Raw genomic sequence first — 27,926 nt, forward strand, 5'->3', positions numbered from 1 at the left:
ATAAATTCTCATTGGCTGCGACGCCATGTCACGAGCGCGGCTCGGCGGAGCAGAGCGGGTGAATCGGAACGTCTGCTCAATCGATAGCGCGCCAGGTGTTGCGTGAGGGGAGAGGGCACCGCCGCGACGCCACGTCACGAGCGAGCCTCGACGGAGCAGATACGGCGACGCAACGTGGGTTGTTGTCGATGAGGCAGTCGCGCGGCGCGCTTCCTTGGTCTCTCGTCGCGCAGGACGTCGGTCGCTTGCGGCGTTGGCACCGCATGCTGCTGCTGCTGCTTGCTATCTCGGACAGCACGTACCACTGTGTGGTACATTACTCGCAGCGCAAAGCTCGAACGACTGATAAACGGCGTTCAATTGGACATTAATGCTGTCGCATTTACGACTCATAAGAAATGCTTAGGTGTCCCCCGGGGGGGGGGGGGGGGGGGGTTCTTTCTTCTCATCTATACCGTGCTTATAGAACCCTTTGGTTTCTGGCCTTTTTTATAAGTTTCATCATGAACCCTACCCTCATGCTTGATCTTCGGATTGCAGTGTGTTGTAAATAAAGACAATAAAAAGAAGTAAAGATATCACTTTCATGCAGAGATACGATTTTAAGTGTCTCGCACTCCTCCGCTAGGATTACACGGAGTATACAGCATGAATGTTTTCTGTGCCATATGATGCTCTGGGAACATAGGCAGCTTGATGCACATAAAAGGTCGCGTTAAAGAAGTGCCTCTCACGTAAGCGACAAACAGTAGTGCAGCGATTGTCTCGTCATTCTCGTCATAAGAGCAGAAGAGAGAAAATAAGAAACGAAAAGCAGAGAGCTTAGCCAAAGTAGCTTTCCGGTTGGCTACTCTGCACTGGCGAAAGGAAAAAAAAGGTATAAAGGCGTCATCAGACACTCTGCTAGCATATGCTCATGCCTCAACAAATAAGCAAACCCTTTCGTTAATAGTGGTTTTATGAGTACGGTCACGTATAGCTCTTATGAAATGTACAGAGGCTGCTACGGCTGAATTCTTTTTTGAACACTGCACTAGATGGCGCATATTTCTCAAGGATTTGTTTCTACTGCGTAAATGAAAGATCAGACTCTGCAAGGGAAACTAATCAAAATCAGGATTGCAATTTGAATGGCAAGGTCCTCATCTGACATCCATGCATGTTCCTTTCTTTCAGTGGTGGTGATGTGCTGCTTCATGAAATGCCGTATTCCGAGAACGAAACAAGAGATCGAAGCGGACTTCCATCGGAAGAAGCTCACCCAAGTCTTTAGGAAGCATCTGAACAAAGTGCCCGTCGAAGAAGTCGAATTTAAACTAGGTAAGCATTGCCTTCCTTTTATAAACTTGATCAATATGCATTTCAACATTTAGAAGCAGGAAATTTGTGTATGTGGCTGCCCGTGGACGCTCAGTGTACATCCAACTTCCTATAAATCCCCCTGTCCACCTTTCTTGCGATGACATTACAAAGTTTCTCATCCGTTCGTTTCTGGCATGACATTAAGCCGTTCAAGGGCTGCTCTTGTTTTAGTTGCTCTTGTTTTACTAATGCTGACGTCTTTTAAGATGTAGAACGGCCACATGTGTTAGTATCAGGGCCAAATTCTCAGGTCGCGCAGAATATATACAGTACAGAAATAGTTTCCAGCAACGCACGTTGCTTTTAGGTATATCTATATTTAATCTAAACTCTTACTAGCCTAAAATGAGTTGGATAAGGTGAACAACAGACATAACCCGATGGAAAACATAAGATGAGTTTCTCACTTCGCCAGCCTCCATTAGTAAATGCTCGACCCTCGACTGCATTCGTATGGTGGCGAAATGCAAAGGTCTTTATTACTATTAGTAGATTTAAGGTTTAGGCACAGTAATTGAACCTGAGCTCTCTTTTACGGTGTCCCTCATCGCCCAATGTGCAGGTTTGGAATGTCTTGTATGCGACTCTTGTATGCGACGTAATAGTTCAGCGGAAATCCGCTAGGTGGAGCGGATTTCCGTTGAACTATTACGTCATTTCCGCTGAACTATTGCGTCGTATACTTGCCTTTGCTTCGAGTTGTCGACAAATTGGACTTCGCCCTGCCATCTGCTAACCACCTGGTTAGCTCAGATGGTAGAGCGGCTGCCCCGGAAAGGCGGTGGTCCCGGGTTCGAGTCCCGGACCAGGACGAATTTTTCTTCAACTGCGAGGCTTTCTTTCGAGGAACCCGGTTGGGTTTCCATTGTAGCAAATTGCTACATTTGGGTGGATGTCTCAGTTTCCCTTTAATGACTCTTGTATGCGCAATTGATAACTCTCTCCATGTTTTCCCATTTCTATTCCCGATTTGCCTTATCCCCAGCGCAGGGTATCAAACCGGACACTCGTCTGATTGTCATTTCTACCTTTCTTCTTCTTCTTGCTTTCTTTCTCTTTTGCGACGTAAAAATTCATAAATTATTGACCTTACGGTGAAGGTCTATTTCTTCTTAACTCAAGGGCAAAATAATTGTTGTAATGCCTCTGTGCTAAGGCTATATATTTGAAGAACAGCCTATTTTTCTTTGACTAGATATGATATCACGCAGGCCCCTAGTCACTTCAAGCCTAACACGCCCCATTTCCACCCCGCAGCCCTAGATAAAGTGAAGGCCCTGTACGAGCACGAACAGGACAAGCGGAGTCGTGGTTCCTGGGACTCCCTGGCCGAGTGCGAGGGCCTCACGCTGCGACAGAGGCTGCGGAAGCTGATGCGTTCGCTCAAGCCCAAGCCGCCCCCAGCCGCTCCTATTGTGCCGAGCTCCGGCGACGACGCCGGCTCGGAGAGCAACTCGGCGGCCGACTCGCGCGCCGACGGCGCCAGCCAATCGGGCGGCACCATCCCCAGCAGTGAGGAGAGCAGCCACGCAGGAGGGTGCCGCACCATACGCGAGGAGAAGATCTCCGTCGACGAAGATATTGATGTTGAGGAGCAGGCATAGCCCCGTTGTAACCCTGTCGAAGGTGTTTCGGCCGTATTTGCGCCGCGTCTCCTTTGCGTTGCGCGGTAACCATCATCATCATCACACACACACAAACAGAGCAGTGACTGTGCGCACATTTCTATCTTGTCCAGTCTTCTAGTGCTGTTTTTTCTGTCACCACCACCATCAGTCATCGTCTTCATTATCATCATCGTCATTGTCGTCGTAGTAACCACCAATTACCACCCTATTTAATATTCGCTGCAGGATTCTGGCCCGTACCAGAGACCACCAGTTTTTCCTGTCCTGCGCAGACTGGCTTCATCCTATGGCTGAACATTTCAAATGTCACGATTCCATCCAGTCCGTCGTCCTCGACTGTGTTTATACCTCCCCTCGACACACATATTGTTTACTGTAATTGCATACCGGTTATGTGTTATGCGCGCTGCTTGACCTACCCAACCCCAGTTCTTCGTCTTAACCGCGTATTCGTGAACGGTCCTCGACTCCGAAGCTTTTCTCGACTCTACCAAGTGCCCTGTTACCGAGAGCAGCACAGCGCTACAGTGTGCTAGAAATCACTGATTCAAGAAAACACTGCTCCTGAATGACGCTTCCCGGTGATTGTTAATTAAGACGAGGAGCTCCTTGAGAAAGACGCCTTAAACCAAGTTTTTTCTAGCACATGATGGGAGTGCATGGTTATAAAATTTTCGCTCAGGAATCGCCGTAGAATTATATGGAAGTGTAGCGACCACTTCAGACGAGAGGCGTCGTCGCCAGTAACTTTACTTCTTGTAGTAGAGGCAGTGTCGAGTGGTGGAAAGTTAATCTCATCAAGAATACCCCCATGGTGTCGTTTGTTTCTACCTAATCCATACAGTCGTGCCTTCGTATATATTAACGCTACGCCTGCTTGCCATTTTCTGTTCAATCGCTCGTTGCGTAGTGTGCTTCCTTCGCTGAAATTACGACCGAGAGAGGGATGAGTTATTGGGCAGAAATTCTCCAGCAGAATCAGGCTGATGGGCGTCAAGTTCCAGCTTTCTACTCGAGATTCAGGCAGAGAGGACGCTGAAGGAAACGAGGCGATGATTGCGAGGTGATGGCGATCACGCAGAATATGCTTCTCCGAGTTTGTACTGCCGAAATGGGACTCGTGTGGTCGTACCTTAACGCAAGAATTGAGTGCAATGTTTTCCGACGACAGTGATTTCGGCGCGAGTGCGTAGCGCACCGCATACGGAAGACTCATCGCCGAAAAATACAACCGAAACATACACGCTTCATGTGGTTGCCGCTTTACCGACCATCGCGTTTTCACTCGCCGGGACAGCGCTTAACCGTTATATATCAAGGTTTCCAGATGTGTTACGGTTGCGTAACGCTAATAGACGCGTGAAACCTGTAGTCGTGAAACCCGATGTCTCTGATCTTCGGCAGCGAGCGTCAGCAAACATCGGGAGGAAGAAGAGACTCGACAGACTGCACAGTATACACCGTATCCCGCGTTCGCTCATATGCGGAAGCGGTACTAATCAGCCAACATGTTAAAGTGATTAGGCTACGGTGCGAGCATACAGTGGAAAAGACTCGCGCGGTAGGCAACTCTTGCAAACACATACAAAATATGAAACATAACTGACGGGCCACCATGCGCACACGCATACACGTACAGTACGTTTCGTATGTGTGAACACATACAAAACATGACTGACGGGCGGCTGCGATCACGCAGTGGCTAAAAGCGTGCGTAACCGGCGCTAATTAAAAATTGGGATGATATTTTTCTTCCTTGTACAGTGCAGTAAGTGAAACTTAGTCGCCGAATATTTTTCTCATCCCAAACGAGTGCTTAAGCCATTGAGAGCGCCGGAGGGGTCCTGCAGCAATCTCTACTCGTTCCTGTTTTTCGATACACAGCAATGAAAATAGCGACTCTTTCTCTGCTAATGATGTGTCGGGATGTTTACGAGTACGTCACTTCTGTGAGATATGCCATCGATATCGGTTTATTTGCACGGAACAAAGAACGTTCTCAACTCCATCAACAAAACTGCAGGTAAGAAAAACATATGTAGCGTCTGTTATACTCACAGCTGTACATGATTATCGAGCACTGGCGAGGAGGCGCTACGGTAGTTTGAGTGTGCAGCTAAAATATGCTGACACAGTCCAAGAGGGCTGCCACAGAAATGGTATGACTCTTCGAACAATAACAGACACGCGTACCTGTACCAAGGTTTCCTTTAGCCCGATGCGTCCAGCCATGCCATGGAGGAAATAATGATCTAGGAAGGAGCACTGCGCAACACAATTGAAGCCAAGAAAGTCGGCCCAACACGAGGTCATGTCGCGGCACTTTATTTATACTGCAGTAAATGCCATTTTTTTGTATGCCTTAACAGGAAGAGTGACACGGAAAGTTTCTACCAAGGGGAGTGGAGCGACCCGGAGCAAAATGCGGGGCCGCGGGGGGGGGGATTAGAATATCGCATACCGATTGATAATGAGACGTTCTTTAATTTAATATGTTAATAAGACGTTCATTTATTGTAAAGTGTCAATTTGGAGGTTATACCAAAGTTTATGTTTATGACTGGGCGGAGCATACGCAGAATTGGCCCATGCGGCACCTACTGTAAAGATCGGTGGGCATTAAAACCCACCAAGAACCAAGCACACTGGGCCGGGTCCGACGAGCAGGGACACATGCTGGGCCTACTTTTTGAAAAAGAAAAAGGCAAAGTGAATGGCTTCACGGTGAGTTGACTTGCGAAGGCTGGCTGCGTGACATAATGCTCCCTCCTTGAGTGCTATTCTGGACATTGCCAAATTCCGCAATGTTGTCGAATTTGGTAATGACGGCATTTTGAGCCAATCATAGAGGCCGTATAGCAGCCCTATTGGCCTCTCGTCCATTATACATGGTCACGTGTTCCAAGGAGCGCATACGCTCTTACGTCTTAGCACGCCAGTGCTTGCAGTCAAGTCAGGATCTGGACACATGTGCCTCAAGATGTGCGGTAAATTTGCGGACGCGAAGTCGCGCCATGTGCTATCCGAAAACTGATTCCTCCACTCGCTAGGCTGTGTGTTACGGCGCTGCCGTTGAGTGCGAAGTTTCAGCACTGCAGGGTTGCTCATATTTTGCAAGCGCTGCAAGCGTTGATGCCAAGCCTGGCTCTCGATAACAGAAGGCATTCGCTCCATGAGCCGTGACACCACACAAATGTGCAGCCTTTTCCGCTGCTATAGCCATAGAGCGACCAAAGCATGAACTTGGTAAAGGCGCTGGTCCCTAAGTCGCAATACTTCTTTAATTGTATTGGCTTCTGGTCAAGCTCTGGTACATAACGCAAGATCTGCGCACTCTGAATATGACGTCGTTTAGGAGGTTCGAAGCTTGAATTAAAAAGAAAAAAAAAAATGAAGCGATATTTTTAAGAGCCGCTCACGGTCCTTTGAAATGCACTGCACCTTGGCTTTCTCACGTGAGTTCACGGCTCAAAGCGTGCCGGCAAACTGTTATCAAAGAGGTGTTGGGGTGACCCTCTCGTGTCCGAATCAGTCTTACACGAGGCGCCTACAACAACAGGTAACAAACAGTCTCAGAGGTGAAGAATCAGCAGCCTCGAGGAAATAAATGCGGGGGAGTGCGGCTTTGATGGAGAAAATGCATTTTGCAAATGAGAGTTAGCCTTGGTCCCCTTCCAGGTCCCCATGACATAATGTGGTTTCTCTTGAAACGTCAAGGGTGGCTCTGAAGAAAAAAATTTGCTTTCGACTCATGTTTGCACACTGCGTCAACTCAGCCAGTAAAATATTTGTTACTGTACTTGCCGGCTCCTGTCTCAACATTTTTCTCTTGTTACTGCGATCTGTATTTTCTTTCCTGTTGGCTTTACAGAGGGTATTGTTGGCAGCTGCTCATGGTGGTTAAAGAGTTGCTTCAATCTGGGCGCTCCGCATCAACTTTGAGCTATTTTGACTTTTGTCATAAGGCGGGGGAGTACCAGCTCTGTATCATTTGTACAGGGTCGTCCAATATGAAAGGGAGTCCGAATTTGTACTCAAAGTCGGTAATGTTCCTTGTGTGCGCTTGTAATGGCGAGTAGTTCCATGAGCAGGATTCTTTAACAGGAGAAGAACATAACAATTAACAATGAGTCAGGTTCTGGCTAGCGCATTTGAAGAAATTGCGGTTCTAACATCGATGAGGGGTTCCCTTTCATATTAGACGAGGGTATACCTTTTTTGTATGCACCGTTAGATACGTTATTTGAAACTACGAGAAGTGCCATCCCAAAATAAGCTTCAAAGTGTTCTGCGAACGATGCCGTGACAACCCCTCTTCAAATGGGAAATGTCTTGACATTCTGAGCACGGTGCCAACGACTGCGAGTCTGTAGTGTGGCAGCTACAGTCGCTTCGGGACCAGATTACTGTTTTTTTTTTAAGGAACAATGCTTAACCGACATATTACAGAGACCATGCATTGAATTGATCAACAGAAAGACAGCAGTGCGTGGCCTTTCCCGCCAGACAGCTGTGCGCTACAGATGCCATATTGTTCTGGTTTACAAGCATGAAGACCGTCTGCAGCGATGCTGGGTGCAGGTCATATCATGAACGCCGTTTCCGCTCCATATTTTGCGTTTCTTGAACAGCAGAAAGGGAATTCAGGAAGTATCATAAGCTGCCTGTGTCAGAACAGTTATACATGGAAGCCGTGGTAAGTGAACGCGTCAGCACTTTTGAACGGCGTGAGCAACTGCGGGTAAACAATATTAAAAAATACTTCATAGTTTCCGGTGCATATGAACATTTCTCACATGAACGCAGAAACAGCAGTAGTGCTCTAGAGTGTAACACCGATTTGCTTGATCAGAAGCAAACTGCGCTTGCAATCTGAGAGAGAGAGAGTGAGAAAAGCCTTAAGGGAAAGGCAGGGAGGTTAACCAGGCTGAGCCCGGTAGGCTACCCTCTACTGGGGAAGGGGGAAAAGGGAATGAAAGAGGAGAAGGGAGAGAGAAGAAGTTCACATCCTGCACATTTATACAGTCAAGCGTTCATCGCTGAGTTTCGTCGCAGGCGGTCATACAGGCCAGTGCCTCTCAAAAAACGCAGCAGCGCCTTTGTAGCCCTGCATATAGCAGATGCACGAGGCCATGGGCCCAAGATCTTCTCCTCCGTAAAAGATCTGTCATCTAAATGCCCCGAAGCCGTCCGAAGGGCACTCCTCTCATCTTCGTATCTGGGGCAGTCACATGAGCGATGTCTGGTGGTTTCAACACCACATGAGCTGCAGTTAGCACTGTCCACCATTCCAATTAGGAATGAATAGGAGTTTCTTTTATGTAAAAGAAACTCCTATTCGCAGGCGGCACAGTAATGTTTCTTCTCGTCGGTTAAAACCTGATAAAAGTTGTAATTGCATCTGTGGGTCCATGGCATATAGGCGCCGCTTGGTATAAACTCTGGCGTATTCCATTTTCTTAGAGTTATAATATAGGCTAGACCGCTGAGGTGCCGCACTGCATCCGTTCTTGACAATGGTATTGAGATTCTTTCACATTCTTCATGTGCCTCATGGGCAGCTTTGTCGGCACATTCATTGCCGGTGATGTTGCAGTGCGCAGGTAGCCAATGAAATACAATGTCGCGGCCTCTGTCCGCCGCTTGATGGTAGCGTAGTCGTATCTCTGCTACCAATTGTTCACGTGGGCTGCGGCGCTGAGCTGATAAGAGTGACTGTAGGGCTGCCTTTGAGTCACAGAATATAGCCCATTGATTTGGTGATTGTTCGTGCACACAAAGCACAGCGCTACAGAGTGCGGCAAGTTCAGACCCTATCGATGTTGTGACGTGGCTAATCTTGAACTTATTGCAGAATGATGTCGATGGAATAACTACCGCACCAGTATATGTAGAGCTGGCCAGAGTCGAAGAGCCATCTGTATAAATGTGAATTCGATCAGAGTAGGAATCACGCAGCAGATGTAGAGCGCCTTGATTCAGGTCACAAGTAGGCAAGTCGGACTTCTTTGCAACTTCTGGAATGGAGAGCCGCACTTGTGGCTGCCGGATGAGGAGGAGGAGAGAAAGAGAGAAGGCAGGAATGTTAACCAGAAATGCATCTGGTTGGCTACCCTACTCTGGGGGACGGGAAAGAGGGAATAGAAAGATGAGATAGAGAGAGGAGAGGGGAGGGGGGGGGGAGGAAGGACACGGTGAAATCGCACTCGCACGCGGAGGGCCTGAGGAGACACCACAAAGGACAAGGTGGTCTTGCTGCAGGTGTGAAGTCTGATGGAAGAGAAGTTCTACAGGAGGTTACAGTGCTCGAAAAACGTTGCGGGAAGGCGACTAATGCGCATGTTTCTGTTGAAACGCCGAGGCCTTGTCTGTGAAGGTAAGTAGACGTCATCGTTGCAGCCTTTCATAACCGTGCAATCTAAGGATTTCGTTTATGCGTATGAGCTGGATGAAACTCCTCCTCCACAAGTTTATTCTGGTTATCTGAACTCTCTCGCAGCACGCACAGTGTCACCTATGTCTGGAGAAGTATTTTCGTTAATATAGCAGCTAGTGTTCATGTAGATGCAGAAGATTAGGTGGTGCAGATATTCGTTTTACAGCGTAAGCTGTTATGGGCTCATTCCAATAGCCGTTTCAGGTCGCGATTATGCCACTGCCGGCGTCCGCCGCGTAACCGCTATCGCCGGAAACTCGAAAAAAGTACCCGATTCCCACCGGGATCGAACCCGCGCCCGCTGCGTGGGAGCCGGATACTCTAACACTGGGCCACGCAAGCGCTTGCTATCGGAACGCGGAAAATACCCTAAGGCAAACGCAGTGCGAGACGACTCGAGCCTCCGCCAGTATGGTGGTGCCATCTAGGTAAGATGCCTGCAAACGCAGCGTCCGCAGGCGCAGACGACGATATGCGATTCAGACGAGGCGCGCAATCAAGCACTTCCGAGCTGCCGAGCCTCCACCAGTATGGTGGCGCCATCTAGTTAAGGTGCCTGCAAACGCGGCGCGCCCGACATGTAAGCTGTGGTTGTAAGGCTTGATCGGGCTTAGCAGACTGCTGTGGAGAGAGCATTACAAGCCGCAGCTCACCATCGACGCCGGGCGGACAGTTCAGATCGCCTCGTCAAAACGAGGCGAACAGACTGCCGCGAAGACCCTGTTGTGCGTGGTGCCCAAATTGGAGCTGCTCTTGAGCTGCTACACCAGCTTATGCTGTGACTATGCTGCGTGTGCCGCGCAGGCCTGTGAGTTTTTTATTTATTAATATTTATTTTGGTGCGAGTTGCAAAAACGCCCGCGTGCTTGCGTTGTAGTGCACGTTAAAGAGCCCCAGGTGGTCAAAATTAATCCGGAGCCCTCCACTACGGCGTGCCTCATAATCAGAACTGGTTTTGGCATGTAAAACCCCACAAAGATGAACATGACTTCTATCGCCACGCCGCCACAGTATTTTTTCCACGTCGGGCGCCTCACTGCAAAGCATGCGCCGCCCCAGACGCTTGCCCCACTCAACCGTATTCTAGCTAGCTAGTACACTATAGCCGAAGCGCCGCCACGACCGTTCGTGAGCGCAACGCATGGATGGAGCAAATGGAGAAAGAAAGCTTCTCGTTCCTCCATGGTGCAGCGTAATGCGCTGCTGCTAGGCGGCCAGTTGAGAACATGCGTGTAATCATGGACGGACGCAGTGCCATATTTCAGCCGCGTGACGAATTATCTTACCTTACCAGTCATCGCTTTACCAATTCGCCTTTGAAGAATCAAAGTGATGAACGCGCTTACATCGAGCTGAAAACATTAATTACATTGATTTAGGTAAGGAATACAATGGCATACTTTGGTTTGAGGAGACTTCGATCTTTCTGGACTTTTGCATTCTATTCAAACAGCGCAAAATACGAGGCACGAAGAAAAGGGACGTACACAGGAGTAGCACTGCTAGCTTCCAGCTGCGCCGGGGCAAGAGGTCTTTCAGAGTCGAGACGCGTGAGGATAACTCGCTGCACGTTACGTGCACACCACCAGAAAGTCCGAGCCCAGCCCGAGCCCGCGTCGAAATACCCGAGCCCGGCCCGCGGGCCCTGGTCAAAAGCTTATGCCGTGCCCGAGCCCGTGAAAAAACTGCCCTACCAGCCCGACCCGTCCCAAGGGCCGGGGTGGGCCCGGGCTTTCGGGTAAGCCCGAGCCCGTGCAGTGCTCTACACTGAACTATGCCGTTTCGGAGGAGGAACCGTCAGAATGGTCGGTGCTCCCGATGGCTTTAACGCGATAGCGTTTAGGGCCCCGTGTCGCAGAAAATCCGACGTCGGCATGGACATTGGCGCCCGCGGTCGAGAAAGTCATCCCCACCTACGCAGGCTCTTCAAATATATTTTACCACTAAAGTTGCTCACACTTTGTCTTGCATTCTTTACAACGTTATTCCTCGGAATTTTGAGAGTGACAACCCACAATGAATGAATGAACTTTTATTTCCCTTTTTAAGAAAGGGGAGGGGCCGGGGGGGAGAGAGGGAGGCCTGTGTGCCCCAGTGTTAGCACCTTCTGCTGCCAGACGTCCGCCTACTAATCGTGGTAGGCTTCCGCTACCTCCTCAGCCAACCTCAGGACTCGGTCCTGTAGGGTGGGATCGGAGCTGCGCAGGGCAGTCTCCCACAGCTCCTCGCTACTAATTAATGGTTTGAGGTTGCGGGGGGGGGGGGGGGGATATTTGATGGGGCATTTCCACATTATATGGGAGAGATTTGCTGTCTGGACAGGGCAGAAGCGACACTTGGGTGTCGGGTATGTGTCGGGAAAGAATAAGTGCAAAGTGCGTGGGGTAAGAAAAGTGCGAGTTTGTAGTTGGCGCCACAATATTTCTCTCTGCATGGCGCGTGCTCGACACAGAGAGAGGTGGATACGTTAGCCGTTGGTGTTTGTAATGTGTGCAAATTTCATGGAATGTGATGAGTGCGTCTTTATTGGTCTGTTGTTGGGAGTCATTGGGTTCTGGGGTAAGGCCCACATTTCCGTCCACTCGGTCCGTGAATCCTAGAGCAGCGGCATGAGCCATTCCATTGCCTGGTAGTCCTTGATGTGCTGGAGTCCAGATGAGAGCGATGTAGTTTTTCCCACAAACAATTGTCATGAAACAAAACACCGACACCGCACGCCTTTTATGCGAAATCTTCTCAAGCTGAAATATTAAAGGTGCAAACAATAAAAGAGGGCCGGCCCATAAAGAGGCCGCGTTTCTACCAGAATGTGCGCCTTCGTGCATAGCGTTGACCACCAGCGATTCGCGGTAAATATCACGGTTACATTAGCTGCAGTTGCCGGGAAGTGTGAGAAACAGTCAAGGATCTTTGAATGCTATCGCGTTCCACTCTTGTTTCCTCCCAAGGTATGACTAAGAGCCATTGCATACATTAGTCGTGGGCAAACTTTCTTATAACGACTGTGTGTACATGACTATGATGTAACGCTCAATTTGATGTCTGTAACACTAATCGGTACGCCAATGCTCTAAACAGAAGTAGAGAGGACGATGAAGAGCGGTCCTTGGCATATCCCCCTTAATGGGTACGCGCCAGAAAAGAGAAACATCATCATCATCATTTGGAGTCTGTCCATTCCCCAAAATTTGTGAATCGACAGCGGCTGCATCATCATCGTCATCATCATAATTTATTTTCCCTTAAAGACCCCGATGGGGCATTACATCGAAGAAGAAGCAACACGAGTGTCCCTACTTTTACAATTCTCTGAGAGATAATTCAGTTTTAATGCATGACATTTATGTTAAAAATTATGCAGTTTAGGAAAATTAATCTGTCTGTTCTGATTACTAAATTGCATAGTAACTGTAATTTCCAAATCCATATCTAAAAGTTCAGGTGCCCAATTCTTGGCCAATCCCTGAAGTGGGTACGAGCCATGTGCTGAGGGCATCATCATCATCATCATCATCATCATCATCATCATCATCATCATCATCATCATCATCATCATCATCATCATCATCGGCGGCGTCAGAGACTCGTACCGTTCTATCAGTGTTCTTCGGTGGTTCCAAAGCGCCGAAAGAAAAGCCATCGTTGAAGGCTATCATACACTGTTTAAACCTTCTCGCGTCAGCCCAGCCCATGTTGAAGGACCTGTTTACCAGTGAATATTTTGACTGTGACGACGCCTTCGGACACGGTGCATTCCAAAGGCGGCTGATGGTGCTCTGTGCACTCGGCGCTTTCTTGGCGAACACCCACGCCTTGGCTTTCCCGTTGATCTCAAATGGAGTGAAATACAGATGCAAGCAGCAGTACGCCAATGACTCGGCAGCCGCCGCCAAGTACGCGAGCGCCGCTCACGAAGCCGGTGGAGAGATCGGACGGTGTCTCGTCTACGAGGATCCGAACGACCCTAACGACACGCAGACCGTGCCCTGTCAAGAATGGGAGTACGACGAAGAATTGGCGAAGAGGACGGCTGTGAGTGAGTGGAACATGGTCTGCCGAAACAAGGCACTCATCGTCATCATGTACGCTATTCAAAACGCTGGACCCGCTGTGCTCGCCTTGGCGGCCGGCCATATAGCAGACAATGTTGGACGTGTGCCCGTGCTCCTGGCAGCGGTTGCGGTGCTCTCGGTCTCAACAGCTGCGATGTGTATGTGCCGCGACTACGTAACGCACGCGGTACTCAAGTTCTTCAGCTCAGGAAGCGCCATCTTGTCCATGACCACCTCTGCCATCTCCCTCTTCGAGGTTACGACTCACGACAACAGGCCACTGCACATAGCTGTAAGCGTCACGCTAGGTCTATTGGCCGCCGATTCGTGGTACTTCTTCCTGGTGCCTTGGAACCTGCGGTGGGAACGAAAGCTGTGTATTTTCATTCTTCCAGCCTTGTTTCTGCTGCCAGCTTTCCTGACGGTCAGCGAGTCTCCTCGCTGGCTAGTCGCTAACGGGATGTATGACAAAGCAGAGCGCGTCATAATGGCTGCAGCAGAAAAGAACCACTTTCCCACGACGAACGCCGCATGCCTGGTTGGTGCGCTTAAGGCGGTCGTGGCGAGGAGGTCTGATCGCCGAAGGTCCACGTTCGCCGAGGAACTGCTAAACATGTTCTCCATCCGACGGCGCGCCTTCGTCATGTGCGGCTGCTTCTTTTCCAACTCGTTCGCACTGTACGGCATCACCTTTGCCAAAGGGCAGCTGTACACACCGTGGATACCGTACATCGCGTTCACATTCAACTCGACGGTGTACGCGTTGGCGCACCTGCTCATCCGAAGGTTCGCCATGCTCACAGTGATCACCGTGCTTTTTGCGGCGCTGTGTGCTGTGCAGTGCTTTCTTTGTTTGACCGTCTTCGCCGAATGGGAAGTCACCACGGAGGCACTGTTGCAGGCGGACATAGCGCTGTACTATTCCGGTTCCGTCGTCTGCTTCGTCTACGTCTTGGAACTGTTTCCAACGGCGATGCGTGCAACTGCCGTTGGTTGGGCCATCGCTTGCGGTCGCCTCGGTGTCGGATGTGCGCTATCCTTTGCGCTTGTCAAGAACACCGGCCACGAGTACCTGGCACCGGCTGCTGCAGGCCTCCTGCTTTTCGCGTCCTTGCTGACGCTACGCATCTTGCCGCCCGCCACAACTATTGAGTGCACCAAGATGTCGTCCCGGGAAATGTCTGGTCAGACCAAGCAGAGCATCGAGCACATGAAGGCCACGCTCGAAACGCAGCTCAATCAGCGAAGGAAGTCGAAGGCCAGTTCCGAGGGCGGGAGCAAGTCGATCTCAAACCGCAGCCGCCGCTTCAAGACCAGAAAATGACGCGAACAGCTCTCGAGCCACGCAAACATGCAGCGGCTCTCTTTATATCTGTCATCGACTGCGAACACTACGCGAGACCACATGCCGCTGACGAATGGTACCTGCAATAGGGCAGTGGCTGTTCTGACGTTTATCAACCCTTTCTTAAAAGACCTTCGAATTTCTGAATGGCATCTAATTTTTTTCTCGTTTATTCAGAGAAGCAAGTGTTCAGTATATGGTTTTATATCGTTGTTTGTGAATATTCGCAAACATGGCGCACTTTCGTCCCGCTGTTCAACGTCTTACAAAGTTTTCGCAATGAAGAACCCTTGCGCAAAAATATACCGCGAGCGTTACTGGCACTAAAATAAATTGCATTCGCTTACGTTTAAAAAAAAAATCACCGAATTTTCCGACCTACTGTTTCAATTCGATATGCAAGTATTTGTGCATCCACACTGCTTTATTTTCCCGTGGATTCGTTTTCCAGTCGCTTTTACTGAAGCAACTTATTCCTTGTAAATGGCCACTCAAGGAAAAGCCTTGCGTGCCACCCAAAACTGTAACAGTAACTGTTTCGATGACAACTACAACGACGGCGCGAAAACAAGTACTACAACGATGGCTCAATAAGTTTGTCAGATTACCCGTTCCCCCCTCCCCCTGTGCAGAGTGGCAGGATAGAGCATGCTAGCTCAGGCCGACCTCTCTGTCTTCCTTAAAATAAATTATCTCTATCTGCAACAGGAGTCTTCTGGAAACGAAGGACGTAGAGAACTATTTTGATGTATAGAGCAAATAAACGACACAGTCAGGAGGGGGGGGGGGGGGGGGGGTGCGCTGTCCAGTGTGCACGTGCATCACATAGCGCGATTACGTGATTACGCGATGACGCAGCTTTCTGGCGGAAGTGGCACCGCGTTCAACTGCCATGTGTACTCTAGAACACGAAGTCGTCAGAGCTGCTTATTGATAGAAAAACAAGTGGGCAGAATCCGTCGACGACGATTGTCAATGTGAGCAAAGAGCCAAACGCTATAGAAACATATTTTATTAAAGCAATGGTGTTCTGAATGCGTATGCTTATTGCAATGAGCGCAGCAACACTTCAGAGCAAATAACCATAATTTGCTCTAGGAGCAGCAATTCAGCTACTGTGTCCTTTTCAAGCGAAGCTTGTATTGCTTCACTCGTGTCGGCGTCGGTGTTGGTGTTGGTGTTGGCGTACAAAAAAACCCAAGCCGCACGAAAATAGAAATTGCTCGCCGGGCTGCGGATTCCAACCACCGACTCCGGGTTGCGAGACCACCACGCTAACCGATTCAGCCACTGTCGGTTCATCGTACGCGCCCTTTAAAGTGGGGTTTTATATGCATGAAGAAGTAGGCGTAGCGCAAGGCGTGCGCCCGTAACACGTGCACGCTTTCCAGTGCATGCTCGGCAAACGAAGATGTCTCGCATGGAGGCTCCACAGCTGCACAAACCTTACACAATGGGTTTAGAAATGATGAAATCGCGCGTGCATTGATTTAACATTCTTCGATTCGCACTTCAGACCCCGAAGTCACCGAGCAAGCCGCCATCGCCCTCACCCTGCTAGACGGTCGTGAGTCCGAGATTTATAGCGATTCCAAAACAGCAGTTAGGGCTTTTCAGAAGGATCGCATCGCCGAGCAAGCTGCTCGTCTTCTTAGCATCTCGAGTCCGTATACCCTCACGCATAATTCGATTTACTGGCTTCCCGATCACGTAGGGTCGGTCGAGGTTGCTCCTCCGAACCTCAATGAGTCTGCTCAGGAGGCTCCGCGCGACCTCACCAACCGCGCTTCCTCTGTAAGGAGCGCCGACTCCCCTCCCCCCTACGACCACAGGGACGCTCCCGCTACTCACAACGAAGTTACGATATTCTTCTACATGTCTAGAAGGGTCTTTCCACCCTCTCACCTAAAGTTGAATAGGGCGCAAGCCGTTTCTCTTAGACTTTTACAGACCGGCACATATCCGTGTCTGACCGTTCTACACAAAATTTACCCCGGCGTATATCGCGACGACGCCTGCCCGTCCTGCGGGCAGACCTCCACTCTAGCATACATGCTCTGGGAGTGCGGGTCGAGATACCCAAAGTTCAGCAACGAGGAATGGGACTCGCTTCTGCGTAGCCCCGCTCTAGACAAGCAAATCCTGGCTGTACGGCGTGCCCGCGACCGGGTCAGTGGGCTAGACCTGCCGGTCGCGACGTAGGACTAGCCGGGTGCGCGACGAGTTCACGTCCTCGCCGAACCTCCAATAAAGTTCTTTCACTCACTCACTCACTCACTCACTCACTCACTCACTCACTCACTCACTCACTCACTCACTCACTCACTCACTCACTCACTCACTCACTCACTCACTCACTCACTCACTCACCTGTGTAAACTTACCATGGCCAAACCTCTCACAGTTTACCATAGTGACCATAAAGCAATCATACTCACATGTAAATTGTAACATCCATTACTGACAAAACGTTTCTCACTGCTTACAGCAATCCTGTCCCCACTGTGCGGTGACTAAATTGCCATAATGTCAGCGCTTTGGCACTGTGTATGAAACAGCTCCACCAACCCAAGCGACAACGTAATCCTGCAACCTCAACAATAAACAACCGCTTTTCATTCACCAAGAACCATGTTTCTTTAACGTGTCTCAAATGCTCAAAAAAAAAAAAAAAAACTAACCAACATCTCCCCGCGTGCACCCCTATTCCCGGTAGAATAGGGGTTCTACTTTTCTTTAATTGACGCTGGCAGCGTGTCATCTAGATCAACCGTGAGTCGCACTGCCCACCTATTAGCAATTAAGACACAATGTCGCATACCGAGTTTCTTTGACATGCGTGATCTGCACGCCCGCATCGTATTCGTGTGAACGTTGCCAACACAAAATACTTCTTGCAAATAACAAGACGAATAGGATCGACATGATGCCCTGCGTGCACAATATAGGAGAGGACATAGCCAACTTTGATCAGTTGCTATGGCTATCGATATCTTTTCACACTCCAAAGAGAAGTCACAGGGTCCGCACTGAACGTATTCTCCAGGAATCAAGCCTTGAGGTACAACATGTACTTCGACCATTGGTTATGTGCCGCCTCCGCGTACGTCCTACGATGGCGCTTTCAAACTTTCTCAGAGACAGTTTCGTTTATTGTGTGTTGCGATGTTGTATCTGTGACGTGTGTGACGTATTGTAACTGTGGGTATCATTTCTTTTATCATTGTTCCGATCTGAAGTGGCAAACACTGTAAGGTAAACACTTCCAGTTTTAATTAAACAGCCTTCCTCTTTACTGAATTCTTGACCTGATTCAAACCATAGCCTATAGCAGGCCTTGTTCGCGAGTCCTCGACGGTGAGATCTATGCCAGCTAGTATAGCTACCCAAACGGTTTTCCTTCACAGGAGCTTTTGCGTGCGAGTGATCCCATTTATCGTATACGTCATACTCGTCAGACAAGGATGTTGCACGGGAAAGCTGGTTTCGTAAGCGGTAGATGAGGGCGGACTCTGCTCTGGAACCAGGTCCTTGTGTCCGGCTGAGTTGGTGCTGAGACGATGTTCCAACGGAAGCAGCTTTCTTATGTGATGGAGTAGTACCGACTATTGGGCTAGTTGGTTAGATGAAGATATAAGGACAATAGCGCTTTCTTGTACGCCCCACTGAAGCGTTATGATCCCTATTCCTTATGTGATTTAGAACTCAACGCGTTGTCTGCGTGCTGTCAGGGTGCATCACTATATCTTACGATACTCACGCGAAATTAGACATAGTCACATCGCTGTAATCAGGTATGGGATTTTATTCATTCAAATATGAAGCGACGCTCAAGCACCACTGCTTCCGGCTGTAAGGAGGCGAAATTGGAGCTCGTTCAACGTTGCAGCTCAATTACGTAGAAGTTGTCGCCATTGTATGAAGGGACGCGGTATCCGTAGGGAACCTTGCGCCTCTTCAAATATTTACCGGTCTCGTTCCACTGGTCATACACCTGCGGAGACATATACATGAAGTCAAAATAGAGGCTCACAAATATTCTAGAAGTTGGATAGACACGACTGAATTTTTTTCTTAGTTCTATGCTGTTTATTGTTTGTTCCTCAATGATAACTCTGCATTAGTGTTTGCTTCGTCGTCCTGCTTACGCAGTCAGCGAGGATTGTCTTTGGCGGGCGAGCACAGGGAAAGAAAAGCACGATCGTTGATTAGCAGACGATTCTTGGAGCTCCCTTTATAAAGCGTCACCTGCGTGTCAAAGTCGCTGTTTATTTGCTGGTGCAACGCACCTGTGATGTTATACACATTTACTCACGTGCTTTATTTCGAATTGGTTCTACTCCAAGGCAACCCCGCTCTGTGTGAATGGTTATGTGGATTACATGCAAAAACTTAAGTTACCGCTTTGACAGTGTAGACGGGCACTCGGAAGGTGTACAGTGTGAAACCGTAAGCAGTCGGGGTTAGCTTTCGGCAATCGCCGTAGATATCTGCAGAATAAACAGGCTCAATGTTTTGCATCAGTCACATATAGCTCAAACACGGTCTCCGTTTGCCCACAGAAGCGTGGATACCTTCGAAGCTACTTAGAATAACTACGAAGGACAAGCTCGTAACATTGTTTATATTTCAGCATTTGCTGACAGTTTCCTGTGCGAGGAAGGTTGGTTTGCACCTTCTTTGCTAGCCTAACACTCTCGCTGTAATAGACTGATTTAATGACACCTTTGTTCACTATCAAAATTTTAGTGCACAAAGGAAAGTCCTCAGCACCACGCTCGACAAGATTGACAGCCGTCCCCTTACGGAAGCCATAATTCTTGGTCCCTGGTCCCAGCCGACGTCGGCACGAACTGCTTTAAAAGCGTTAGTATGCTTTTTAAAAAAAACAGTACTTATTGAAAAAACTATATAATGTGCGAAGTGATGCGTTCTTTTTTTATTAATTTTTTAAATCTTCTCTTGTTTTCGTGTCTTTTCTGTCATTACCCCATCCCCTTGTGCAGAGTAGCCAACTGGACACTTAACCTGGTTAGCCTCTCTGCCTTTCACCTCTTATTTCCATCCCTTCCTTTCTTACGCCGGTGCGAAGAAAGCGTCAGTGTTGAAGAAAATATATTTTTACAGGCCTTTACAGTTCATTTCTCGCTTTGAAATTTTGTCCTATAGATTACATACATGCATAAATAATTGGCAAAAAAAAAGAAAGAAAGTAGACTTTAGCGATTCATTCAGCTATGAACTAACTAACCGTGACAGCAGCATTCTCCTGACAGCGAAGATAAGATAATGACAGCGCTATGGTTGCTACCTTATAATACCTTTATACACAGAAGCATTCCAAATCTTTATCAAAGAAATGGCATCAGATATGTGTGACCTTGCAAAATCACCAGTCAGCTTCTACCAAGCTGTTTCTTTCGAGCAGTTGCAATAAAAATTTCAGTTGCCTGTAATTAAATCACATGCTTTAAAACGTTGATAATATTTGACTGGCCCGTTTGAAACCTTGCTTGTATGTAACGCGTTCGAGTTTTTGTAAAGACATTTTTACAACGGCAGTAATCCATACACATACATTTATTTCACGAGAACATTGGCCATGTCCAGTCCCCCCGCCTCCCCCCCCCCTCCCCCCCCCCCCCTCTTGCCGATCGTTCCTTTTTCGCTAAATTTTATCTCGGTTGCGCCCATGATACACCCACGGCAGCGTCGTAAGTTTTGCGCTTGTTCGTACAACATACTTATAAAGTTCCGAGTCACTTGCATACGTAATTTAGTGCTAAGCCCATAATTCGTCCCCGCATTTCGATCTTTGCCCACATATTACCCATAACATGCTGCTAAATTTAAACCAATATAAACAAGCTGCCTTGTTTAGTTCACCGGGGAAACGTACTACGAACCTCGTATGATTAAGGCACGAAAATACAAAGAAACGAGTGTTCTATAATTATTTGTAACGCTTCTAATTAGGAGAGAAGCATTAACAATTCTCAAGACATTTCAATTAAGATGGCCTCTACTTCTACAAAATATAAAATTGGTGTAACGCACAGTTCTCTCGGATAATTGATACACTTCCGGGACACACTTTCAAACACTTCCTTAGATTTTTTTTTATTGCGATGGTTCTAATGGATTCACACGCATTCACCTTTGCACACAAATTTGCGATTGTAATTCACCAATTTATGCCAAGTTTCATCTTGGTGGTGGTTGTAGTTATGCCAGGGCTGGGTGCCAAGCCTTGCGCCGTTCGTAAAAACTCAGTCGTACGTGTGCGCTCTAGATATCTTGAATACGTAATTTATTGCACATGACATAATTCACCTAACGACAGTGAATTTCACTTAATTACCCGTAAGGTGTCCCTTATTTTTGTTAAGTATAAAGCTTGTGTATCACAGAGTTCCCTATGTATAGACGCTGGGAAACAAAGCGCAAAATGACCATGTAACGCTTTCAATCACCTGGGGCTAAATAATTTATAACTACTGTATTTAATTCAACGCATTTACCTTTGCCCACAAATTCACCATTGTGTTCGGCCCTTGTTCGCCAAATTTGGTATTGGTGGCATTAGTATTTACATTTGGGCAGCGGGGTTAACTTTCGCCGCTCGCGAAATACACTAATAACGCTCAGGAGAACTTGCGTACGGAATTTATTGCAAAAAGCACAATATAACCACACGCTTCAAACTTTGCCTACACATTACACACAACGTGCCTCTTATTTTCACGGAATATCAACACGGTGCCTTGCATAGTTCACCAAGGACACCACAGAAACCAAGTACAAACCTGGTATTGCGCACGAAAATAGGGGGGAAATGGAGTTCAGTAACTATTCGCAACGCTTCCAAATAAGCCAGAACCGTGGAACTTTCACCACACATTAAAGCATGTCCCCTAAATTTACTGAATTAGAAGTTAGTGTATTGTGCGTTGTTTTAAGACTCCTGGAACCTTTGCGAATAACGGTGGTATGACACTCTGGAACGCTTGAATAAGTAACTTTCTACAAAGGCTATAAATAGCGTACATATAATAAAAATTTCTTGTCCATCAGTCACAACATACCTCTTATTTCAACGAAATATATTAAAAAAGAAAAACGAACCTAGCATAGTTCAGCGAGGAAGACCGGGAGAAAGCATCTACTTGCCTCATATAACACTTAAAAATTTGGGAGAAGAGTATTCAGTAATTATTTTCAAAAGCGCATAATTAACCTGCATACTTCAAACTTTCAGGTGCACGTCGTCCATACTTTGTGAGTGATCCAGCTTTTTTTTTTTCCTTTAGAAAGCCATGAGTACGGGCAAGTAACATCTTTCAGCGCTTCTAGTCGCATTAGAAGCAGACTCGTACGTAACAAATGACGCTTATTAGTTGTAATCTGTGTAATGAAGAAGACAAGACGACGACGAAGCAGTCAGCAAGCAAGCCACAGTGTTGGGTGCAACCACGCGCCCCGAGCTTGCGCTTGCCCGGTATTTTGCTGCTGGTCGCCCCGCCGCTTCTTGACGTTCGCCTGACATTTGTCGCCGCTCCTTGACGTTTACACGTCAATAAATCACGTGGCATCTGTTACATTCTTGGCAACAACCAATCACAATTTCATCCTCATGGCTTGCTTCAGCGTGAAGTTTGTTCTGTAGCTAATGACTAATTGTTTTTATTTCTTTTCGAAATGTCCAAAACAACGACTCCCACTTCAGCACCACATCGAAAGCGCATATTTACGTGTTTATTTCATGTTAACAGAAAGAAAATCAGGAACGTGCAATCTTTTTTATTCAAGAAAAGAACACTTCCAAAAAAAAGCAGTTTTCGCCAGATGAATGTCTAAATTAACATTATAAGAAATAAATGTGCACATTAAACGCAAGAAATGTACACTTTGAGCATGTATATAAATACCTGTAGCCATATGTGTATGTGCATGTGCATGCACAGTTTATGCGCAGTGTATGCATAGCCACGCGGCTGTGCACATTGCATACGTAGCCGCGTAGTTACATGCATACAAGTATAGAATATCCGCAATTTTTGAAAGAAGCACCGTGGAAGGAGGAAACTTGAAAGGAGAGAGAGATGAGGACGAACCAGAAACAGTAAGGGAGTAGGCGAAGAGCAGAGTCTCAGTAAAACGTGTGTTATCTTAAAGGACCTTTCGTGAGAAAATTAAAGAACACAGTTATGCTATTCTCGCACTATCCACTAGAGCAGTTGGTGCCGGTGGCGAAGTATTTCTGCAGCAATTACAACGAGCGCTATACGCGAGTGTATGTGCGAAGCATCTTATGTACCTCTCAGGGACCGGAGACGCCTATAATGTATATGTCATTTTAACTTCAGTTCCTAAAGCACCCTAAGCCATTAAGCTTTCGTAAGGGCACAGTCCTACAATATATATATATATATATATATATATATATATATATTGTGATGGCAAAACACGTAGCGTAGTCGGTCGCAACTGCGATCCACTTGTTCTCAGGAGCCATTCTACCGCGTCGGTCTCGACCTCCTCGGCCCATTTCCTTCGTCTGCTTCAGGGAACAAGTGGATCGCAGTTGCGACCGACTACGCTACGCGTTTTGCCATCACGCGAGCTTTGCCGACTAGTTGCGCCACTGACATCGCCGATTTCCTCCTTCATGACGTCATCGTTCGTCATGGTGCTCCTCGGCAACTGCTCACAGACCGAGGCCGCTACTTCTTGTCGAAAGTTGTCGATGACCTCCTTCGTTCCTGTTCTGTGGAGCACAAGCTCACTACTGCGTACCACCCGCAGACCAACGGGCTCACCGAAAGGCTGAACCGCACCTTAACCGATATGCTGTCGATGTACGTGTCTGACGATCATCGGGACTGGGACAGCGCTTTGCCATACGTCACGTTCGCGTACAACTCCTCCCGTCACGACACCGCCGGTTTTTCGCCGTTTTACCTCCTGTATGGCCACCACCCTGCATTGCCTTTTGACACGCTCCTACCTGCTGTTCTACAACATACCACGGAGTATGCCCGCGATGCTGCCGCGCGAGCCCATATGGCACGTCAGATAGCTCATGAGCGACTATCCGACTCACAATTATGCCAAAAGGACCGCTACGACCGCAGCCACCGACACCTCTGCTTTTCGCCGGGATCTCTTGTGCTTCTCTGGACTCCTTCTCGTCGTGTCGGTCTCTCCGAAAAGCTTTTATCGCGTTACACCGGACCTTACAAGGTTTCACGGCAACTTAGTGACGTGAATTATGAAATCGCCCCACTGAACAGTTCTTCACCATCTACCCTGCCATCTCGTGACGTCGTGCACGTATCCCGACTGAAGCCGTACTTTTCCGTCACCTCCTCGTGTAATTAGTCTGCGCCGAGACGGTGCTCAGCCCGCCGGGGCGGTTAGATGTTACGGGCCGCCTCCTTGCATTAAGGAAGAAGACGACGATCGCCGAAAAACGCTGCGCGTGTTCAGCCATCTTGGCCAGCTCTGCCAACAATCCCTGTAGATAAATACTATCCCTTTTTCGTCTATTTGACGCCCCGTCACAATATATATATATATATATATATATATATATATATATATCAGTTGTCAGCGCATGGTGTCGCTGGGATTCTTCGATTATCCGTCTCTGACCGTCCCGGACTGTCCGAGAAGCTGCACACGCAACGCTCATTGGCTGAAAGCACTACCTCGGGCAGTGCGGGGCTGTCAGAAACGGATAATCAAAGAAGCCAACTGGTATGCTGAGCGAAAGGCTTTTCGCTTCTTTGGCGAATAATTCTTTGCCATTATTTCGCTCAACAACCCCCTTTCACTGCCCAGCTGCAACACCCTGGGCGCTTCACCCGGGTTTCCATAATAAACACTCTGAGCGCTTCATCCGGGGTTCCTTAATAGGTGTTCCCATGTATTAAGGTTCCTACCTTAATACACCTCAAATTAACGAGGTGAGACCGAAGGAATACCGTCGGCATTAGCCAGCGCCCAAAGAAAGGATTAGATTTAATTCATTAATTTACGGTGTATGCACCATGCTGTGGCATGCACCATATATGCACACACTTGTTCAGCAGGAACGCTCATATGTGTGCGCGTAGCGCTCACGCCAGCAGCGGAAGCAAGAACGAGGCCCAGGCTCTGTCAGTGTCCTCATCTAGTGGAGCAGGACGGCCCGTCCACTTGGCTTCGTCGCTTTTGCACAGAAAGGCACTGCGAGTCGAACTCCCTGGGCGCGGAACGCGCATGCGCGTCGATAGCGTGACATCACGGCGACGCCAACGGCGACGATGCAAACGTGCCTCGAGCTCCCACGTAACTGCTATCGCAATAATTTTTTTTCTCACGTGTTTGCCTTCAGCCAACAGTCGTGCATGAAGGGTTTACGGGCCCTTCCTATACGTTGTGCCGGAAACTGCTGCGCGCTAGGGATTCTCCACTTACCCAGAGGCCGTCGCTGTCGCAGGTATCGAAGATGGCTGCATGGCCTTCGTACGTGTTGTCACTTGCCAGAAAGGTAGCAATGGGGGTCAACCTTGGGATGGTGCGACAATTGCTCTTGACCTTCTCGCCGCGGCGCCAAAACGACGTGTCGTAGTCGTGCATGCCGGGGCACAGCTCTTTTACCAGCGACACGCACTCCTTGCCGTCGTATTCGTTAAGCACCCAGTCGCCTACTTGTGGCTGCGGCTCGTGGCAGAGGATGGCCTCGTTCACTGCGCGAAGCGTGGCAAAGGCGCCGTACGGAAGGGCTCGTCAAAAGAACAGACCTTTCGCGAACAGCACGTGTGTGCTACATTTTCAGAGGTGGTGCACACGATCGCTCTGCATTGCAGCCGAGTACGCCTCAGAATGCCTAACGTTAAGAGACACTAAGAGAGCGGTGGGGACCAGACAGCAAACGGGGATAGCCGATATTTTAATTGACAGTAAGAGAGAAAAAAAAATGGAGCTGGGCAGTCCATGTAATGCGCAGGATGGATAACCGGGGGGCCATTAGAGTTAAAGAATGGATACCAAGAGAAGGGAAGCGCATTCGAGGACGGCAGTAAAATAGGTGAGGTGGTGAAGTTAGGAAATTTGCAGGCGCAAGTTGAAATCAGCTAGCGCAGTGACAGGGGTAATTGCGAGATCTCAGGGAGAGGCCTTCGTTCTGCAGGGGACATAAATATAGGCTGATGATGATGATTGTGATCAAGAGAGAGCAAGAAGGGCATAAGGTTCAGACAGACCAGACGAGCATCCGAGGTTGGCTACATACCCTGCAAAGGGGCAAGGAATAAAAACGAATAGAAATAGGAAGCGAATGTTCACTGTGTGAACACTATGTGCACGCAGTGTTACCTTGGCTACGTGCGTGCAGTGTTCGCTCATAGACGAGGTACCATGACTCACTGACTGACTGACTGATTGGGTTTAACCTTCCAAGCGACATAGCGGCTATTAGGTATGTCGTAATTGGAGGGTTCTGGAGTAAAATGATTTAATGCGCACCTAATTCTGCGTACGCGAGCATTTTCTCAGTTCATCCTCGTATAAACGCAGCAGCCGCCGCCGGCAATCGAATTCGTGACATCTAGCTCAGCAGCGTAGCGCCATAGCCAGACAGCTACCAAGGCTGCTCGATGTAGCATGCATGCTGTGAACACGTTCGTTTGGTATTATTCATCTTGGCTTAATTTTGTTACGATTAAAAATTAAAATTAATTACGTGGTTTTGAGTGCCAAAGCCACAATATGTTGATGGCACGGCGTAGTGAGGGACTCCGTAATTATTTCGACCACCGGCGGTTCTTAACGTGCACCTAAATCTAAGTGCACGAACTGCTTTCCTTTGCTTTATTTTTAAGCAAGTTTTTATTTGCGAACTTCACCGGGTTTCGTGACCGTGGGTGCTGCGGCCTGGTTGTTCTCTCACCGAACAGGCCAACCAATCACGGCGCAGGACGCGCGCGCCGCTGGTTTCCTATCACCACCACCTGATAGCGCTAGCATCCGCGGCATCCGCAGCAGCATTGCATTAGCCTCTCTACAATGCCTGAAGCAGGCCTTCCGTGTCACTTTGTGTCGACATCCAGTAGAGATATTTCGAGTCTTTACGCTCACAGAAAGCTTCGCTGCATGTAGATTCCAACTCGTTGGAAGTGCTGCATTTTTAAAATATTTTTCTTTCTTTCATTCCGCCATCATCGAAATGCGACCGCAGCCACCGGGACTGAACCTTTTGTTACGAAGTTGCTAAATTATAAAGTTTCGGTTTAGAAAAAAAAAAGAAATGTCTGATCTTTGTGGTTTTTCTTTCTTTCGTTGGGTGTTCTAGAAGCTAAATCGATTTGTTGCGGCCTTCATGCTGTCAATCAAATTTCGAACTTTTCCTTTAATGGAATAAGCGACTTCATTACAAGTGGTTCAGTAATTACCGAATGAGAGTGACTAGTTTATTTATTGATTTTCCTTAAAGGAATTGATAAATCAGATTTGGCTCCGTGTTAAAGAGACAGAGGGAGAAAGGGCAATAGAGGGAGGGTATTTTAATGGGAATTGGAGAGCTTTCATTGACCTGGCGGCTCATCCAGCATGTCACTCTAAATGAATGCGATGATGCATGAAATGACGTACCCAAAACGAACCATTCCATTTCAACATATACCATCAATAACATCCAAATCTAATGACAGTATTTCGGCTGAGGACCATGGTCAAGGCACAAATCTTGGGACTGAAACCGGGGTCTACCTGTATCATTATCCTATTTTATTTTCAAAGTGCTGGTCAAAAACAGCCAAAGAACTTCTCTACTCACTCGAAGCCATGCCGAGAACAAGGAGAGTTGCACACAATGCCAAACGATTCATGGTTGATCGACGTCGCTTCGCTTGTCCCGATGGAAGAACTGAGTAAAGACCGACTGTTGTGTGCGTATTTATTAGCGCTGCTTATCTGCGCGGGCCTTTCCAGCGACTCATCGCAGCAGAGCGCGACTGCGTTCATCAAGAATTCCGGCTTTTTTTCATGACGCACACATCCTCCTTTACTGTTTCTTTAGCTAACATCGATAAGTAATGAAACAGATGTGCAAGGCGTTA

The 27,926-nt window shown here is 48.1% G+C and overlaps 3 protein-coding genes across 3 annotated transcripts in view; 2 read left to right on the plus strand and 1 right to left on the minus strand.

Annotated features, from left to right (window-relative positions):
* The window catches only part of LOC119440440 (uncharacterized), a 37,555-nt gene extending 34,589 nt beyond the window's left edge, over positions 1-2,966 (plus strand). The window contains exons 3-4 of the mRNA XM_049662925.1: positions 1,177-1,320; positions 2,620-2,966. Coding sequence (XP_049518882.1) covers positions 1,177-1,320; positions 2,620-2,966 — 491 coding nt within the window. The remainder of the gene's footprint in view (positions 1-1,176; positions 1,321-2,619) is intronic.
* Positions 2,967-13,116: 10,150 nt separating this feature from the next.
* LOC119440441 (solute carrier family 22 member 7) lies at positions 13,117-14,802 on the plus strand. The gene has a single exon (XM_037705350.1). The coding sequence runs from the start codon at positions 13,117-13,119 to the stop codon at positions 14,800-14,802; it is 1,686 nt and encodes a 561-aa protein (XP_037561278.1).
* A 3,820-nt stretch (positions 14,803-18,622) lies between these two features.
* Positions 18,623-27,720, minus strand: LOC119441122 (uncharacterized). The gene is made up of 3 exons (XM_037705813.1): positions 27,644-27,720; positions 25,285-25,556; positions 18,623-18,817 (listed from the first exon to the last, which is right to left on the minus strand). Exons 1-3 carry the CDS (start codon positions 27,693-27,695, stop codon positions 18,701-18,703), a joined length of 441 nt encoding a protein of 146 aa, XP_037561741.1. The 5' UTR covers positions 27,696-27,720; the 3' UTR covers positions 18,623-18,700.
* Between the last annotated feature and the right edge of the window lie 206 nt (positions 27,721-27,926).

Source organism: Dermacentor silvarum, chromosome 2 (genome assembly GCF_013339745.2).
Source record: "Dermacentor silvarum isolate Dsil-2018 chromosome 2, BIME_Dsil_1.4, whole genome shotgun sequence".
Classification (NCBI taxonomy): Eukaryota; Metazoa; Arthropoda; class Arachnida; order Ixodida; family Ixodidae; genus Dermacentor; species Dermacentor silvarum.